Source organism: Drosophila albomicans, chromosome 2R, assembly GCF_009650485.2.
Source record: "Drosophila albomicans strain 15112-1751.03 chromosome 2R, ASM965048v2, whole genome shotgun sequence".
NCBI classification, from domain to species: domain Eukaryota; kingdom Metazoa; phylum Arthropoda; class Insecta; order Diptera; family Drosophilidae; genus Drosophila; species Drosophila albomicans.
This window is the reverse complement of record NC_047631.2, coordinates 17,783,399-17,802,210: the sequence shown is the minus strand read 5'-3', so window position 1 is coordinate 17,802,210 and position 18,812 is coordinate 17,783,399. Positions and strand designations below refer to the sequence as shown.

The following is an 18,812-nucleotide window of genomic DNA, read 5'->3' as shown; positions in this document are numbered from 1 at the left end:
TCAAACATACGCTTGATACCCATTATTAGCCCACGCCAATTGCGTCCCGCTTAATGGCCTTTTAATAAAGCCACGGCCATTGGCATTACGAGTGTGCGCTGACAATGAGCTACTCACTATTTACCATCAGCCTCAGCTGACTCGGCGCATTGGCCATAATTAAAATATATATGTATATAAGTATATCACATATCCCGCATACGACATGTTGTACAACTGCTGTCAACTGTTGTAAGCCTCTTAAGCCGCTCAAACAGAAACGTTGCATTCACAAATGGCAATACATAATGTGCATTAAGCGCATTTAATGCGCGCATCAAGATGAAAGTTATTGATTGATGTTTGCTTATTGATTGTCAAGCATTGTTTGCGAAAGTTGTGTGAAAAAAGCCACTTGCCTTTGCCATTGACTGCAATTAGATGCAAAGCATTGTGGCATTAACGTGACAGACAATGCAGCAGTGCACACCTGACTGACCCTTTCCCCTCCCTCTCCTCATTAAAAGGGGCTGGCTGTCCAATCATTCAAATGATTGAGCAGACGCAGCTGAAACGAGGCAGCATTAACATGCAGATAAGCCTGGGCTTGATGACAACACAAGACTAATAAATATGTATTTGTCTTTGGCCATTAATCATTTAGTATGCCATCAATAAAGCCAACACACACACACACACATAAACACGCATACACAAGCAGTGGATTATGCAGTCACACACTCACAGAGATACGATTCATGTGTGCGACAAGTGGAGCTATAATTTGGCCACTAATGCCACAACAGCTTGATTTCTCACACACACACACATACACACACACTCAATAGATTTGTTTGCTTCAAGTATTTGCATATGGAAGCTGCTGCTCAATTTAATTTATTAAATATAGCATACTTTTGAGAGCACGAAGCTGATGCTCAATTTCGTGCGTTAAGTATAGCATACTTTTTAGGGCAGACCTAAGCCTTAACTTGGCAGCTTCTCAAATTCTACGAAATTGTTTCAAAAGTGGATTTAACAGGAAATCACGGCACAAAGCTGTGGCATTTGATGCCTCAATAAAAATATTTATTAGTTCTTAAAAAAGATAAACAGAAATTGTGTCTCAAATAGAAAATACCCTCGCAACTAAACTAAACAATGCAATTTTTAGACTTAAATATAAGTTGTCTTAAAAATAGTTGTATGCATAAAAATGGGTGTAAACATATTCGGAGCACACTTCAGGCCACTCACTAGGAAACTCTGCGGTTAAAACTAGACCCCTTTCTTAAGGGGACGATCATTAGACGAGGCAAGAAGCTGAAACTGGATGCCTCCTTTGATGAAGGGCCACTTGGCGCCTTGTCGCGCATTTTGCATCAAATTAACACACAAATTTTTATAACCATGTGCCGGCAAAAGGCAAAAGCCGAATGAGGAGGCTCATAAAAACCCGACACAACTATAAAAACAATCAAAACGAGTTACGAACTCGCCAATTTGGCTGGCAAAATGCGCTGCCCGTTTCCCTTTCTTCCTGCTTGTTGTTGTTTCATGTTTTTTTTTTGTTTTGTGCTTAGCTGTCGTAAATTTGTGGCACGTCGGAAACTTGAGCTTGCAAGCTGCCACGCCTACCGCCCGTTTTACAGCTGCAGTAAATCATAAAACAAAAACAAAAAGAAGTGTGCGCACATAAAAAGGCCAAACCCATTAAAACTTTAATAAACGCAGCTAATAAAAGTAAATAAATGAAAGGCCAAAGCAAAGGCAAAAGACGCTTGCTTAATTAACGCTGTAAATCGAGCCACAACTACACCACCTAAGAATTACCATAGACTCAAGTGGAGCACTCTACTCACCTGTCACCATTTTAATCATTCTTCATTCTTTTACCTTACAGATTCAAGAGTCGCACCGTTCGCTGCCTTGCCTCTGCCACTTATATTGTGCGGCAAATCTGCAATCTGGGCATCACCGTCTATACGCCTAGCGTGGCGCTATCCGCAGTTATTGGCATACCCTATTGGGCCTCCATTACGGGCATGTCCATCATCTGCATATTCTTCACGATTCTCGTAAGTATGACACTCGCATTAGAGCTATATTCACATGGGTTTCATTTGGTTTTAGTCGTTTTGCTTTTAAAAAAAACCTAAAAAAAAATAGAGTATAATGAGTTTGTCGAAATCGAAGTCAAAAAAATATATATTTTTTGAATCGTATTAATAGTATGTCTATCTGCTTAGCTACCAACAAACTATATTAGATAGCGTAATCAAACTTTTTGGATTTTTTTGTTAGCCCAATGTCCTGCGAAAGTTTATTTTTGATTTTAATATAGATTTGAATTCCGCTAGTTTCATTAAGATCAGACCATAAAAATCAAAAATTTAATTACCGAAAGTCAATATAAATTGCTAAGTAGAGCAATATATCTAAGCTTTTCGATTACAAATTAATTCGAGCATCTTAGATTTTAAGTAAATCAATAAAAGGTCTCTTACAATCCTACTATAATTTTCTTACTTGATTCATCTTTAGGGTGGTCTCAAGGCAGCCATCAATGCGGATGTGATCCAAACTATAACTATTCTGGTGGTTACGTTGGCTGTCTGTCTTCAAGGCACAATAGTCAGCGGTGGTCCGAAGAAGGTTTATGAACTAAATCGCGACAATGGTAAGTAAGCAATCAATGGGCACACGAGATTAGCTCCACGATTGATCATGGCAGCTTATTAGCGAGTCCTTTCAAATGTCATTCCATGTGTGTGTCCCAGTTGCCCCAGTTTCATACACAATTTCTGCTGACGAATGATGACTATTAAAATGGCATCCATTTTAGGTTGTTGTTGTTGTTGTTGTGTTGTCGTTGTCGTTGTTGCTGCTGCTGCTGCGTCGGCTCATTATGCACATAAATGATGATGATAAAAACAGCATAAAACAGCAGCAGCATCAGCGGCAGCAGCAGCAGCTCCTCCTCCACCAATCTGTGGATGATTCTGTGTGGCACAAACGCAGCCTGCGTGACGACAGTAATAAATGTCTGATGGGGCAGCGTGTTTGTCACATGAGTCCCGAGTTTGAGTTGTTGTTGCCTGTCATTGGGCCAATTGTCGAGCTGGGAATATTCGCATATGGAGACGTGGCAAAGTGTCCCACAAAAAAATGTTTTCTTTTTTTGTTCTGCCATGCAACTGCCTCTTTATGCAACACGTCCTTGGCATCTTTTTCACACTGTGTCTGTTTTTTGTGTCCATAGGTCGTCTAAGCTTCTGGAACTTTACCGGAGATTTAACCGTGCGCGTCGATACCACATCCGCCTGGCTGGGCCAGCTTTTTATGTCGTTATCACAGATCGGTTGCCAGCAAAACTTTATGCAGCGTTATGTCAGTCTCAAGTCACTAAAGGAAGTGCGCAAGTGAGTTAACAAAATGCAATTCATTTTAAGCTTGCAAAAAAACGACAGCTAGTGCCGAGTGCGATAACCTTACTGAAGATATCGATAACCAGCAAAATAGTAACTGCAGAATCTGCAAGCTGCATTGAATGTATCGATTGCAGTTTCTATCGATGTAGTATGAGCAGCACATATAAATTTATCGATTTAAAAAAAAAAACTTCGAATTTCACTTGCAGTGTGATGCTGAGCAATGTGCCCGTTGTGTTCCTGTTCTTTGCACTCTCCTGGCTCTCCGGTATGGTTATTTACTCGACCTACATCAGCTGCGATCCCTATGCTGAAGGTTACATTAAAAAACCCGATGAGATTTTGCCATTCTTCGTGGAAGATCAGCTCGGCTTTCTGCCCGGCTTTGTGGGCATTTTCATGGCGACACTTTTCAATGGCGCACTTTGGTAAGCCTGCAAGTCTCAACTCTAATTACTTACCTAATCCATATTTCTTTAGTATTATGGTGTCCAACTTGAACTCACTGGCCACCGTTTGCTGGGAGGATTTCATCTCACAGATGCCCAAATTCAAGGGACTTAGCGACAAGCAACAACTAAAAATTATTAAGATTGTCACCATCGTTTGTGGGCTGATCATCATGTGCGTTGCCTTCGGAGTTGGACTACTCAACGGTGTCATCGAGTCCTCGTTGCTTGTGTTCTCAGCCACCTCGGGACCGCTGCTTGGCTGCTTCATCCTCGCCATGATGGTGCCGGTGGCCAACTGGAAGGGCACATCAGCGGGCATGATTGCAGCCTGCGCATTTGTGCTCTGGATCATTGGCGGTAGCATGACCATTACCAAGCCCTCAAATATGCTGCCCACATCGACAGAGGTAAGTCGGAAAAATAATGATGCATTCTTTGTGTTATTTACATGGCTTTGATACTTCTTAGGGGTGCTCTAACTTTACCTTCTCACGGGCAATCACAAAACCCAGCAGCGGCATCGATGAGTTGCCTTGGCTGCTGAATCACACACCCCTCAACGGCTACAATCAAACCTTTGTGGATCCCACCCCACAAATTCCTCACGAAAGGCAAGTTGCAAACATTGTTGCAGATGATTTGTCCAGCTGACATTTGTGCTCGTCTTTTGCAGAACTGGTCTTGAGACCTTCTACTCGATTAGCTTCATGTACTACAGCTTGATTGGCACAGCACTGACGGTGCTCATTGGCACACTCATCAGCTGTCTGACGCAGCATGCGGATGATGAGTACGATGCCAAGCTGCTGCATCCGTTCATCTTCCGCTGCTACGAGCGCCTGAATGTACCCAAACCATATTACATTAAGCACGAGGAGGAATCGGGTCTGAATCGTCGCAGCAGTAGCACCTCATCGGCCACAACCAGCGGCAAAGTGGAGAAGGTCAATCATGCCTTCGATGGCAACGAGGATAAGAACAGTCCCATTTCTGTACTCTTTACGACCCCAAGCTCAAACAATGAGAACACAGGCGATCAACGTCGCACTTCCATTTGCAGTAGCAGTCGAATTCAATTGGACACGGTTCCCGCTGGCGAGACGGGCGTTTATCGTTATACGGGCTCAAAGACGACTTACTGAGGAGTCAAACCTTAGTCTTTATTTAGTTTGTATTTTAATAAGCTAAGCCATAAGTTAGACCAATTCATAAGTGGAGTCGATAAAGATGCTGTGATTACTTATTGTACAAGGAGTATAAACAATTAACGCAGATTTAGCAGATAAGTCTTTGATAGATATTCGCTCTGCGTTTTTTGTAGAATAACAAATGTGTTTTGTACTTATGTATGTGTAAGCAAAGGCAATAACTCAATTATAAGCTCAACCAACATTTTTCTGCATTATTTAAGAGTTTTATTTAAATAAAAAAAAATACAATTTTTTGACACGAAATGAAAACGGGTGGTTTTTAATTTCTTATTTTAAAACGAGAAATAAATGATTATAAATATGCTTTAAAAGCTTTTTAAAATAAAAGTTTCTTTCGTTTGTCACTTAACGGCTATTAAATTTCAAATACATATTTAAAATGTTTCGTTAAATTCTCGTCAAGCCGCAGCGTAGATAAGTGCAACCCATATTTATGCTTGCAGTGCTGCCCATCTACCCAATTCGTCGCTCAGCTGTTTTTCGATAACTTGCCCATGCACAGCTGTTCGTCAACAGTGCTGGCAACAGTTAGTTAGCTCGATAAATACAACAGCTAAAAATGTATAGAGCTTTTAAAGTAAAATTAATCGTATAAAACATTAAATTTTAGTTCCAAACCAATAAAATAGGCAAGGGTCATTCATTTTTGTTACTTTCATTAATGTTATTGTTCCTTTTTGATCAGAGTTAGCTCGATTAAAAACAGCTAAAAGTCGCTGTTGCCAACACTGACGTTGACAACATGATTTTTGTGGGGGATTTTAATGTTTGCGGCGCATTGATGTGCTTAAGGCGCAAAACACTGGAGCAGTCAGAAATAGACAACAAAGTGATTGCAAATAATAAATAATGGCAACTTTGGCAAAGCCAAAAAAAGTAAGTAATAGTTATATTGCAATAATTGTGAAATTCACGTTATAAGCAAAACGTAACCATAGAAAACCAAAAAACAAAGCGTCTACAGCGAGCAGCGTAGGCAAGTGGAAGAAGAAGAGCAAGAAGAACACGATGAGTTATCAACAAGTAGAGCCCAAGAACAAAGACATGACGAAAATGCGTCGACTGCGCCTTCACTGTTGGAAGAATTGGAACGAGTGGCTAGCAGCAGTGGCAATAGCAAAGCCGCGGCCAATATTATTAGTCATGACTGCTGCATTTCAAGTGACGTAGACCCCGATCTGATAACAGCGCCAGTAACAACAGAGGAAAGTGAAATTTTGGAGGCTACGCCCAGTGCCCCCACAGCGCCCGTCTCTTGCGTGCCGCTCGTGCAATATCCCAATCTGCAGCCCATTCGTTTAACGAATGCGCTCATCGAGGAGCAACAGGCGCAGATTGTTTACAAGCCACAAGTGGCACGCTCCACGGGCTTTGTCTTGGCCAGCAGTCATCTGAAGCCGTTTACCAGCGAACAGCTGCGGGAATACTATCAATGTCCCGATCTGGAGTTGGCCAAGCATTTTGAGCTGGAATTCCTCATGAACACACTGCTTGAGTCCAGTGAAACGGATCCTCTTTATTTGGAACTGCTGGAATACTACAATTTGCAGGGCAAATTGTCGTCCAATCTCCATGACATTAAACAGCGTCGCAAGGAGTGCGGGGAGACGCAGCAGCAAGTGTGGATCAGCGAATCGGTGACACGCACCTTCAGCGGCCATTGCGGGGACAGCAATATGGTGCAAGAGAGCGAAACCTATGAGTAAGTTGAGCATTTCTCAGTCACGTGCATTTTCGTACTTATTTGCTGTCTTTGCAGGATCTATAAAGTGGATCCCGTCAAGCTAGAGGTGGCATCAGCTAAGCTGACAAACCTCTACGGTTTAGTTTGTCACACATACACCACAAATCTGATAAAAACAAAGACATCCAAGGTGCGCATCGATCAGATCATCAACGAGCTCTGTGCTTATTCTCATGTAGATCCATTGGCATCCATTGAGCTCCATGAGCGATTGGATGACAATGCTCTCAAATGTGTGGCGCAGTTGCGACGCGCTATTGGAATACTCTTTAACTTTGCTCGCCGTCCCAGTCCGAATGCGGTAATCCTTTGCAGCTTACATTTCACTTTCATTTAAAACTAATTGAAGTTTCTTGTCTCTTTTAGCAATTTGATGCCGACTTAAAGATCTGGCTGCGCAAGCTTGTTGCCTTGCAGCTGTTGCTGGCCACCAAGGAGGATCATTGGTTTCTGCTCTTCAATATTTTGCGTTGTCCCAACGGCGTCGCTATCTGGGCAGCCGAATTTCTGCAGCTTCCAGGCATGACATCAAGGCAAAACAAGCCCAAGGGCATCCAGCCCAATGAGCTACCACTGTCATTGAATTCGCCTGAGCTCAATCATTGTGTCGCTGTTCTACAGATACTGTTGCTGCCGATCAAGAAGCGCAACGAATACTTAAAGTCTCAGGCGCAGGCTCAAAAGGAGCTGTCGGATGCCACAGGCAGTAATGAGCGTTGGACAGTGGTGGACTCGGATGGCGAGGATACATTGACGCCCACAGGCGAATACGGAGGCGTTAAAGAGGGCGATCTAATCGCACTGCTCAATCAGCTGCCCTTCGACAAGCTCTTCACGTAAGCAATTGCTTCACATTCTCTCGTTCATCTATTGTGTAATTCTTGATTCTAACAAATAATTTTTAACTGCTCCTTTCTTCGGATCAAACTTGTTGCTAACTTATTTAAATCGTTAAGATCGGTGGCTATCACTAAACATAGTTGAGTTTGCAATTATTTAATTAAGTTTACCTTATTTATGGCGGTATCGTTTTAAGTTTCCACTGCATTCCCATTAACCATTTCCTTACATTGCTTATTAGCATGTTTTCATTTTAATAACATTTATGGCCTGTTCTGTACTTATTTCTCTTCATTATAATAGTATTGTTCTCCCTTTGTTACAGCTCTGCCATGTGCATTGAAAAGTTTCTCGATGACTACATCATTGAGCCGGACATGATAACGCCTCAGCGCATGCTCACCGTGGTCGCATTCTTTGCCCAACTGCTGGAGACACTCGGCGAGGGCATGTTGACCTATAACAACGAACGCTACAAGCAGCTGGCCAAGCGCTTAGGGCGCCTGGTGCGGCACACTCTGCAATACGTGGCCGATTATCACGAACTCTTTTTGTAAGCACTGTTATAGAAATTCATCTTCAATTTCTTAACTTTTCCAATTCACAGGCAGAACAAACTGCGCAAGTCGCAGGATGTGTGCGATCGCATTGAGCTCGAGTTGCAGGCGCTGTTAATGCGTGCTTGCAGCTACATCTATCGATCTCGCAATCTGGGCACCTGGCAGTATTTCACCACATTGCCTTACAGAACATTGAATGCCGACATCATTTGGCATTTGTTCTATTACCTCAATGTTGGCTTTCCCAGCGATTTGAACACCAAGATCTCAACGGACATGGAGATTGTCTATCAAATGGAGTTCTGGAGCAAGTTTGATGTGGCCAATGCGGATGTGTCGCCCGAGGATATGTTCTATCTGCTGCAGGCCTTCTTCGAAATGGCCAATGAACGTGACCTGACCAAGGATGGACCACTTATACGCATCATTTGTCTCACCATCTTCCAGGTGCGTTGTGCAAACACTTCGGAGCTTATCCCTTACTAATTTTGTTGGCACAGATTGGTTTCATTCATCAAGGCACGCGAGAATATTGTTATAAAACGGCACGCGATATGCTTGTCAACATCACGTTAGCCTATGAGGATCTCCTGGATTGCCTGCTGCTGCAGCTAAAGTCGCGCTTCTCTGAAACAGAGCAAGCCGCATATCTATTCAAGGCATTGCCTCTAGAGAATTGGCGTCCCACGATGGACAGCTTTGAGCTGCTATCGAACTGGCTGCTACACTATGATTATCAGGCAGCCGAAAATCTATTGGCACGCCTTATCATTGGCCATCTTAACTGGGGCTTCGATGTCGAGGGTCGTTTCTATCTGCCTCACAACATACACGTGCGCATGGCCTGCTTAGTTACCGAAGCTATTACCAAATACACTCCCGAGGTAATTGGTGCCTCGGGCATCTCTGAGAGCGTGCGTCAAGTGTCCTCGTTGATTGACTCGACCCAGTCCAGCCGCGAACAATTCACCAACTGGTGTTGGCGCATGGTTTCCATGCTGCGACTGCATCTGATGGATCAGAGCATCGAGTCAGTGAAACGTACGCTGCAGCATCCAACGGAGCCGCTGCTCTTTGTGCCCGACTTGCAGCGCCTGGACATGATCTGGCAGGGTGTCACTGAGCAGCGACCACTGGCATTATATGTGGGAATTCTTGTTAGTTTGCATGGCCATTCCATACCCGTGATTTGCCAGCATGGCTTTGATTTGCTGCAGCAATTGATCAGTGATCATCGCCATGCAGCTGTCATTCGTTGTCTGGAGCTGATCATACCGCTGTTCCTCGAAACACCCGATACGCTGGCGAACTGCGAAAGGTAACTATTAAAACTATTATATTGATTTTGAGGAATCACTTTACACACGTTTTATCATAGCTTTCAGAAGTTACTCATCACATTGCTGAATGCGGATCGAACGTATCTGAAGCTGGCCAAGGATATGGTATTTGCCAACTCAATTGGTCCGATTCTCGAGTTGCTGGACAACATGCTGCACCATCAGATTGTGTCCTACACTAGGTAAGTAGATTCCATACTTTACTGTTGATCGCTTCTCATCAAGCCTTGTGCTTTTTCTACAGTTATGGCCTCTGCTCACCGCTGAATCTCATAAATGTCTGGCTAAATTGCTTTACAACGCTACCTGATTGGGCGCAGAACACGCATGTTCTCTATCTGCTGGACAAGATGCTATGCATTTCCTATCAGTTCACCGATTGCCGTGTGCAAGCTCTCGAGTTCTTCTACAACTACTTCAAGGTGCGTCCTTCTAAGCTACATACATTTAAAATCTTATTAACTTTCCTTTTTCTTACTTAGGACTGCACCGATTGGAAGTCGCCGCCCAAGTCGACCGGATTGAAAGGATTTTTTGGCGGTCAGGCCAATTCGCCAGTTCCACAAATATCACCGCAATACTGCTGGCTTAATCTTGTGCTCTTGGACATTGAATTTCGGCTTCAGGATACACGCTTTTGGCCCGAATTGCTGCGACAACTGGGGAATCAAACTGTGGAGGCAGCGCTAAAGAAAACGCTGTCCCTTAGCAAGTCGAATGCGTTTCCCGCCAGGCAGCTGGTCATCTACAAGTACGCTCAGCTGCTCTCCACAATGGACACCACTCACGCACTCTTTCCGATAGTGTGCCAGAAGTTCTTTGAGCTCTATTTGTGGCGTGTGCCCGTCGAATGTGATGTGAGAATCACCAATGAGAATATGGGCGTTGCCGAAAAGTTCTACGAGCACAATGTGCCACTGATGAAAACGATCAAGACACAACTCAAGACTGCCGAAGTCTATTACGCTGCCATTGCCAACAAGCGTGCCCAGGAAGAGGCCACGGCTTACATGTATCGTAGCTGCACCAAGCTAATGCAGAGCTGTGCTCTGTGGTTGGAGGACACACAGATCAATCGATTTGCTAATGATGCCACCCAATTACCAGCACAATACAACAGCGAAAAGCTGCGCGAGCTACTCAATGGTCATGTCTCCCATTGGACAGAGTATCTGTGTCTGGCCGATTTGCGCAAGGATCAACGCCAGCAAGCGGATGAATGGACAGCTAAAATATATCGCACGCATAATTATATTCCACTACGCAATCCATTGCAACCCAAGCCACGTTTAACACCCGCTCAACGCATCAAGAATCATCTGGCTACGTACGACAAACGGCTTCCAGCGCCCAATCACCATCATCCAGAGCAGATCCAAAAGCAACCCATCGATGGCAAAACAAAGTCCGAGCTGAAACGTCGCATACAAACGCTAAACAGCACCGCCAAGTAAGATGTTAAAATAACTCAAATATATGTACTCTTTGTACCCATCGCTTTCCCAGACAAATAGAGATATTTGTCGTTGTTTCTTTCAACTTGTTTGTATAACTTATTCTGAATTACAGCAAGGTACATTACAACACCTCCGAAATGAATTCCCTGAACTTGAACTATCTGGAACGCGTTCCCGCCTTGTATGAAATGGTTCCATACGTGGACACGAGACGCAAAGAGTGCACATCCTTGATTTTCAAACGCAACTGCTCTCAGGCCGCGACGATTAAAGTGGAGGGGGAACACATCAGACGCAATGAGCAGATTGCAAGGAAACAGGAACAGAATCGTGATCGCCATGACAAGATCATTGAGGAGATGTTGGCACTAAATGTAGATGGCTTTGCCCAAGCCATCGTTGAGCTTGGCGATTGCATTACGCTGTTGGTTCAGGCGCAGTCAGCGAATGCGAGCGCAACCGATATTGGACTCGACATATTCTACCATGTTGTGGATAATATGAACGATACGACAATGAAGTTTCCGCCCACCAATGACTGTTACTCCCATATGCTGGAGGAACTGGGCGTAAGTAGCAAATTCTATGTGCTATTCTTGCAACTATTAATGATCTTCTAATAATATCACAGGTATTCATTCAAGCGGAGCAAGCGGCACACGGTTTGAAAGTGCTAAAATTGGCGCTGCAACGTGGCGATCTTGTGGAGTTGCTATCTGGCGTCTTTGTGCCCTGTCGCACCGATGCCCAGCACTTTTTGGAAATGTACAATTTCCTCATCGAGTCCCATTTGAAGCGGTGCGATACCAAAATTCTTTTTGTGCTGCTCTCCAAATTCGATCTGCTCTCATGGCTAGAAGCGTATCAGCCCAAATTAAGTGAAATCAATCGCCTTCTGATGTTGGTACTGCAGGGCCTAGAGTCCTGGTCACAACCAGACAGCAGTCTGTTGCAGGATCAGTTTCGTCGCCAGCTGGTGCACATCTTTACCTACGATTTTCCGCAGCATTATGGCGAAGTTATGCAGCTGGTGCTGGATCGCATCTCCGACCAGAAACTGATGCCCGTGGTGCTGCTAGATTTGCTCAACGCATTGCTTTCGAGCGCCAATAGCCCCACGCTAGCATTGCAGAGCAGCGAGACACTGCTCCATGAGTTGGCCGTGGACTTTGCGCGACGCCAGAAGCTATTCACGCTGAAGGCAGCGACGGATACGTTGCTGCTGTTTGCACGCCACTTTCAGAAGGAGCGACTGCACCACGGACTGCATGGCTTGTATCCCAAACACAAGGAATACTGCCAGCCGCTGGTCATGTGGTTCACCTGCTTTGCTCACGTGTTGCTCGCTTCCGCCATTTGCAGCTACCAGGAGCTGCTAGCAGATCAGAGTGAGTAACCTAAAGTTCACATAAGATGAAGAACTTGACCAATTTTTTTTGGCTTGCAGTCAGCGACATTGTCTTTGGATCTATTGTGGAGACCTATGCTCCTTGGCTTATTCCCTACACAGAAAACACGGAAATTGGAGCTGGCGCCGCAGCGCATTGGATACGTCAGCTAAGTCCAGAGCAAGGCAAGATACTGCTGCCTTGGAGCGAGGCACAAGTGGACAGCAGCAAGCTCATGATACGCTCGTTCATTGTGAGTGTGCTGCAGGTGGTTCAATATCTGCCATCCTCAAATAAAATACTGGAGCACACCTTCGCCTGGTATGTGCATCACTTTGCCCAGCCCAATGTAGCCAGGCATGTGTTGTCGCCACTGCACGAGGGTTTGGCTCAGCTACCCTGGGAACGTTTCCTGCCGCCGGCCAAGCACATTGAGCTGCTGTACGATAGCTTGCAACGCTTTGTGCCCGAATCACATGCTATGCTAGGACACATCTTTATCAGAATCGATTGGAATGCTTGGTTTGGTCAGATGCCGCAATCGCCAGAAATTCTCTCACGACTCTTTGGCATATTTATAAAGATGGCATTCGAACCGAACATTCATATGCATCCCAATACGAGCAAGATACTTGAGGATGCCGTCAAGTATCCCTGGCATCTTGTAGAGTACAGCGAACTGGAGCAGCTGTTCAAGTGGTTCGTGTCCACCGTGGAGCCTGCCATTGTGCTAAAACTACCCAACGAAAGCAACTACGCAGATCGAGCAGTTCTGGAGTAAGTACAAGCCAAGTAAACTTAACACCAGACTTTACTTTTTATCATTTCTGCAGTCTTCTACGCATAGCCTGCGCCATGCTGCCGGAGAGCAGCGCCCAAAGTGCCTTGGTGCAGGCAACAGCCAAGCGCATGCTCTACACGCGATCCATCGTTCGCATGCAGCGTGTCTGCGGAGCGAAGCACACCAAACTGATGGCTACCAAGGAGGGACAACGTAGCTTTACGAATGCTTTTCTCCAACTGCTACAATCCATTGATCAGGCCATTAGCGGCGTCAGTGAGCATCGTACTCCGGAGGAACAGCGTCGCGAGGCGCTGAATCTGATGCTGGAACTTGTTGCGCCCACGCAGACACAAAGCGAGGAAATCTCCAAGTAAGAAAATATTAAATGATTGATTCATTTGGTTTAACGGCTATTCTCTCTGGCAGTCTTCACATTAAAACGTTGGTACGCTGGCAACAACATTGTGCACCAGCGAATCCAGTCATGTGTGCCGCACTACCAGCAATTGGACATCTCAATACATATATATCGAGCATATACATGCTGCTGGAGTCCAGCATCGAATGCTATTTCCGCAAGTCTACAGAGAACGCGCCGTGGCATGCGCCCAGCTGGCAAGGATTGTTTGAGGCGCTACAAATGTCGTTGCCAAAGCTGGAGCTGATGCCGGTGTTGCAGGGCGGTTACTTCTTTTCACTGCACGTCTTTGTGCTCTATAAACTGGAGGAAATCGAGACGGATGGCGAGAAAATCACTTTTCTACAGGATGTCACGCAATTGCTGGAAAATCTAAAAACCGATCCACAAACCGAACCGCGTATGGCTCTCGTTTGGGGTCTGATCATCTCACGTGGCTGCCAGATACTGCAGACTTCGCAGCTAATTAAGAAACCACTCTGCATGCTTGCACGACACCTGCAGATAGCCTCAACAAAAGCGGAAGGATGGAGCGATGGACTGCTGGGAGTAATTGGCCTGAAATCGGAGAACATTACCAATAGGTAAGTGCGTGAAATTGAATCGTTACTTGCTTACCATAATTCTTCATTTTGTAGACGCAAAGTATTGACACGCTGTTTAGCATGCATCATATTTTCGCTGTTCCCCGCCAGTCGTGATCTGAGGTTGCCCAGCGAGGAGTACGAAAGCGGCATGCGGGAGTTGGCCATGTTGTTGGCCAACAAAAAGTTCACCGATGTTAAGCCGCTGATTGTTCGCGCCGTAAGCATCATGAAGGAACAACCGCTGCCAGATCTGCAATCTGTGCCGCATTTGATCTGTCGCCTGATCGATGTATTCTACGAGCAGAGCTTCCTGACGACAATACCGGAGGTGTGGGACTGCAACTTTAAGCTTAAAGCTAACTAATTAATCAAATATCTTATTTGGCAGCCAATTGTGTTATTTTGTATAAGAGGAAAATAAAGTGATCATTTTGTCTATTAATCAATTAAATCAATTATTTTGTATTTTTTTTCTTTTTAAAATGAGTGTATATAATTTGTTGTATAATTGAATTAGTTTGCTATCGTGGATATACTTGGAGCTATTTGTTTAAGCGTAGTTAGACATGATCGCGATGGCGACACATTTCGATTGGGATGATTACAATGAGGATTACCGAGGGTTTAAATATTTGTAGCTAATGTCGAACGATATAACAAAATATTTATATATTAAAATAAACTTACACAAGCACAAATTTTTCTATAGCTAGCATATAAATAACACTTAACACATTATGATACAATTAAAAAGTTGAAATTTTGTTTATAGATAGTGGGTTGATAGTTTTGCAGCCGCGGCTCCGCCAGAGGACAGCATTCAGTCATCGAGTGCAAAGTTGGACAGTTGCAGATGCTGCAAATTATTCCGCGCCTCAAAGTAGCCAGTGTCAGTGGGATTATCGGGCGTGGGAACAAACGGCGGCTCCATGTGTCCAATGTTCTCCCAATCTATGTCGGCAAAATACCGCATCTGCTGCACTTCCTTAGCAGCCGGACGTTCCGCGGGCTCCATGGTCAACATTAGTTCCACAGCCTCCATGGCGTCCGGTGACAAAGCCTCATCGCCTTCCGGCCATTCAATATCTGCAGTATTCAAGTATTCAATTGTACTAAAGTTTTTAAGTGATAGATCATTTTGTTACTCACTCTTGTTAAGAATGTTGTCAAATACTTTCTGAGGCGTTTCATCGTTAAACGGTGGAATGCCGGTCATAAACTCATAGAAGCACACGCCGAGCGCCCACCAATCCACGGCAGGACCGTGTCCCTGTTTCAGCAATAGTTCTGGTGCCAAATAATCTGGTGTACCCAGAATACGTTCATTGGAGACGCGCATGCCTCGCCGCACCGACTTCGGTGTTCGAAACGGTGTATTCACATTCATGTTGGTGTTCTTGGGCGTCTTTGGCACATTGCCCACGCCATGGTTGATCGGCGACATAGTGGGATCATCAGCCAGCTTCAGGTGATACTGCACTGCGGACAATTTCTCCTTGGCTGCGTGCTCACGCTTCTTGTTCTCAATTGAAAGCGGCAAAGCAAAACGAGTCGCCTTCAATTTGCCCAATAAGCCGCCATCGCGACGTGGCAATTTTTGCGAGGACACGGGGGTCGAGAAGACAACATTGGCCACGCTGGTCTCGGGACCGAGCAGATGTTGCATAGGCAACTCCTCATCAGACAGCGAACGCACCTTGAGCACACCGCGTATGGGAGAGGAGCGTGCCTTGCGTTTCTTTGGCGTACTGCTACCAATGTTGAGAATCTCGATCTCTTGGGTGAGTCCTGAGCTGCCGCTCGCATTACCAGCAACGTCAACCTCCATACTAGACAAGTTATCCGATCGATTGACAAGATTGATTTTACGCTTCATGCCTCGCAAAAATTCGGGACGCTTGAAATGCTTGGAGAGATTGCGAAATGGTGAATTCATATGAATGCCGCTGATTTCATTGCCATTATTCGTCAGGTTATAGCTGCAAGGGAGAATTGATTGGGTTATAAATGCTATAGAAGAACTTCAATATAAGTGAATGTGAACCTGCGCGAGTAATCGGAGCAGCTGGATTCCTCCTTCGACTGGCTGAGATTTTCCTGATTTTTTTCAATGGACGAAGCAGTGCTTTCGCTGTTTAGATTGAGATGACAGCTGGAATTGTCGTCCCCTTTGCGACTCGAGACGCCAGAATCCTCCTGCAGCTTCAAATTCCGATTGCGCTGATTGAATCACATTAAGAGTATTATTAGAAATTGTTGTAGTTTGTGATTTAAAGCGCTGACAAGTCTATTGGAAATAGTGGCTACGTATTTTGCAAATGATTTAGAGTAAAGTTGTTATGCTAATTGAAGGAGATAAATTTGTTCTGCCCTTTATCAATAGTCAAATTATACAAATTTTCCCTTTCCTCTTAAACTAATTGCAATATTTGACAAGCAATCAAACTGATATTGGAAAAATAAACAGACAGAAACACACACAAACAACAGGGAAGACAAGGAACAGTAGCCAACGCACCTCGTCGAGCGAACGCCTGCGCACCATGGAAAACTCAAACGAAACTTCGTTTGTTTTTTCCAACTTGGCGATTTCTTTAGAGTCGCCGCTGCTGCTGCCACCGCTGCTGGCAGCAACAATGCTGTGCTTGTCCTGCTCGGCCAATTTGCAGCCCTTTTTGAATGGATAATGGATAAATATGCAAATGTTGATTTAGAAATAAAATGCAGCGAATGCTCACCTCGCAATTGCCGCGTCCACTGCCACTGATCACATCCAAGGCGAACTCAACACGTCGCTTGCTGGTCGCCGGAGCACCGCTCGCGGCTGTTGCTACTGCTGCCTCCTCCAACGGCGGCGAACTCTTGCTAATCTCCGCAGAAGTGCAGGTGTGATACGATGATGCGCTGCTGTCCAGTAGCTACAAATAGTACGAGAAATAATAGAAAGCTCTAATCAAAGGATATTTCCTAAATATTTACATTATTGGTGTTGGTATTGCAGGTGTGCGTGATGGACACGTTGACTTCCTCTGCCGAGAAGAACGGCGATACACCAGAGATTTTACTATCACTCGTCTTCTCCGCATCGTTGAGCGATGTGTCAGCCTCGCTGTCCGACGACTCCATGATCAAGCTATGCTTATTGATGGCCTGCATTAGATGTGAGGTTCCCGTTCCAGCTACTGGCAACAAAGCACTGTTGCTGCCCACGACACCACAACTACCGAAATCCTGCGTCTTTTTCTCCGAGCCAAAGGATAAATGAGATGTGAGCGACAAGAGTTGCCCTGGCGTGCGTGCATTCAAATTAGGCGAGCAATTGATCAGATCCGATATCTCCAGATCCCTGCGCATTTCAATCTTACTCAAACCAAAGTCTGTTAGCTTCACATGACCCGTGGCCGAGAGCAGCATGTTATCCGGCTTAATGTCGCGGTGCACAATGCCATGCTGATGCAAATACTGCAGCGCCATCACAATTTCAGCCACATAGAAGCGTGCTGTGGCCTCGTCAAAGTAGCCATACATCGCCAGCAGCGATTTAAGATCTCCACCAACCATGTATTCCATGACCAAGTAGACTGAGCTCAGCGATTGCAGAGAGTAGAACAGATTTACACAGAAAGGGGAGCGGGACAAGGCCAAAGCATTACGTTCCGTGATCACCTGGGAGACCATATTCTTATTGATCATCTCGGATTTGCGCATCACCTTGATGGCAAACAGTTTGTTGGGATCGTTGTGTTTGTAGCCGAGGAAGACTTTGCCAAAGGCACCACGGCTGATGGGTTTGATGATGGCGAAGTCGTTAATAGTAGGCAGCTGCAGGGGACAGGGGAGAGACGGAGACAAATAAAAATGTTATGTGCGTTGATATTAGTGTCAAGTAACGGCACCACCCCATGTAGTTTTGTGCGTGTGGCACTGTAACTGTAAACTGTATTTTGTACCTTTTGTGCATTGTGCGATTGATTCTCCGGTTTGGTAGTTAAAATGTTGATTTTCTCCAATAATGCCTCGCTATCCAGAAGCGAATTTGTTTTCTTTGGGGTTTTGTAGTCAATATGCGGCTCAACTTGCGCCAAATCAGCGTGTTCCATATTTTTATCACTTGATTTTTATTGTAATCCTGAGTTTGTTGTTGCTCCTTTGCGGTTCACGCGCGCAAATATTTATTTGATTTAATTGTATGACTCTTTTTGTTTTTCACATGCTTCTCTTTAATTTCGTTAACAATTCTATGTATTTTATGTTTAACTTGAACAGCATTTATGTTAATTAATGTATACTATTTTCAAAGATGCGATTTAAACAGAGCGTCGATCCTAGTTAATTCTAAAGCAGTGTTGAGTAATTCTTCATTTGCAGGGTTGTGTTGCGGCGCAGGTTGGCAGCTCTGAAAAATGCACGTTGGTTTTCAAAAAACAAAACACTCATGTGAGACCGTAGTTGATAGTTTTTGGTATAAAACACTGAAAAGTACGATAGTTAATATTTTCAAAATGAAAAGTATTTGCTTTTGAATTACTGTTTTTGTTTTCAATCATTTAAATTCAAAAGGTATCCAAACGCTTGCTATTATTTTATTTATTTACAAAATTATGCATAATGAAAAATATAA

The 18,812-nt window shown here is 44.5% G+C and overlaps 3 protein-coding genes across 8 annotated transcripts in view; 2 read left to right on the top strand and 1 right to left on the bottom strand.

Moving 5' to 3' along the window:
* The window catches only part of LOC117573998 (sodium-coupled monocarboxylate transporter 1), a 37,354-nt gene extending 32,087 nt beyond the window's left edge, over positions 1-5,267 (top strand). For all 5 annotated transcript variants that reach the window (XM_052006426.1, XM_034257548.2, XM_034257547.2 and 2 more), the window contains 7 exons: positions 1,883-2,057; positions 2,524-2,659; positions 3,242-3,401; positions 3,620-3,838; positions 3,891-4,269; positions 4,331-4,473; positions 4,536-5,267. In XM_052006426.1, coding sequence (XP_051862386.1) covers positions 1,883-2,057; positions 2,524-2,659; positions 3,242-3,401; positions 3,620-3,838; positions 3,891-4,269; positions 4,331-4,473; positions 4,536-5,004 — 1,681 coding nt within the window. In that variant the 3' untranslated portion in view covers positions 5,005-5,267. The remainder of the gene's footprint in view (positions 1-1,882; positions 2,058-2,523; positions 2,660-3,241; positions 3,402-3,619; positions 3,839-3,890; positions 4,270-4,330; positions 4,474-4,535) is intronic.
* Positions 5,268-5,818: 551 nt separating this feature from the next.
* On the top strand, positions 5,819-14,656 carry LOC117573358 (ectopic P granules protein 5 homolog). The gene is made up of 16 exons (XM_034256485.2): positions 5,819-5,949; positions 6,012-6,775; positions 6,833-7,118; positions 7,184-7,653; positions 7,983-8,210; positions 8,265-8,664; positions 8,718-9,535; positions 9,596-9,739; positions 9,802-9,979; positions 10,040-11,007; positions 11,127-11,583; positions 11,646-12,402; positions 12,462-13,179; positions 13,236-13,556; positions 13,613-14,188; positions 14,243-14,656. The coding sequence occupies exons 1-16, from the start codon at positions 5,923-5,925 to the stop codon at positions 14,553-14,555; spliced, it is 7,425 nt and encodes a 2,474-aa protein (XP_034112376.2). The 5' UTR covers positions 5,819-5,922; the 3' UTR covers positions 14,556-14,656.
* On the bottom strand, positions 14,621-18,651 carry LOC117573359 (serine/threonine-protein kinase greatwall). 2 transcript variants are annotated; one of them, XM_034256486.2, is made up of 7 exons: positions 18,142-18,647; positions 17,171-18,013; positions 16,930-17,109; positions 16,710-16,862; positions 16,236-16,411; positions 15,341-16,170; positions 14,621-15,277 (listed from the first exon to the last, which is right to left on the bottom strand). In XM_034256486.2, the coding sequence occupies exons 1-7, from the start codon at positions 18,289-18,291 to the stop codon at positions 15,012-15,014; spliced, it is 2,598 nt and encodes an 865-aa protein (XP_034112377.1). In that variant the 5' UTR covers positions 18,292-18,647; the 3' UTR covers positions 14,621-15,011. The 2 variants fall into 2 exon arrangements, with proteins under 2 accessions (XP_034112377.1, XP_034112378.1); XM_034256487.2 differs by lacking the exon at positions 16,710-16,862 and having other exon boundaries at positions 18,142-18,651.
* Between the last annotated feature and the right edge of the window lie 161 nt (positions 18,652-18,812).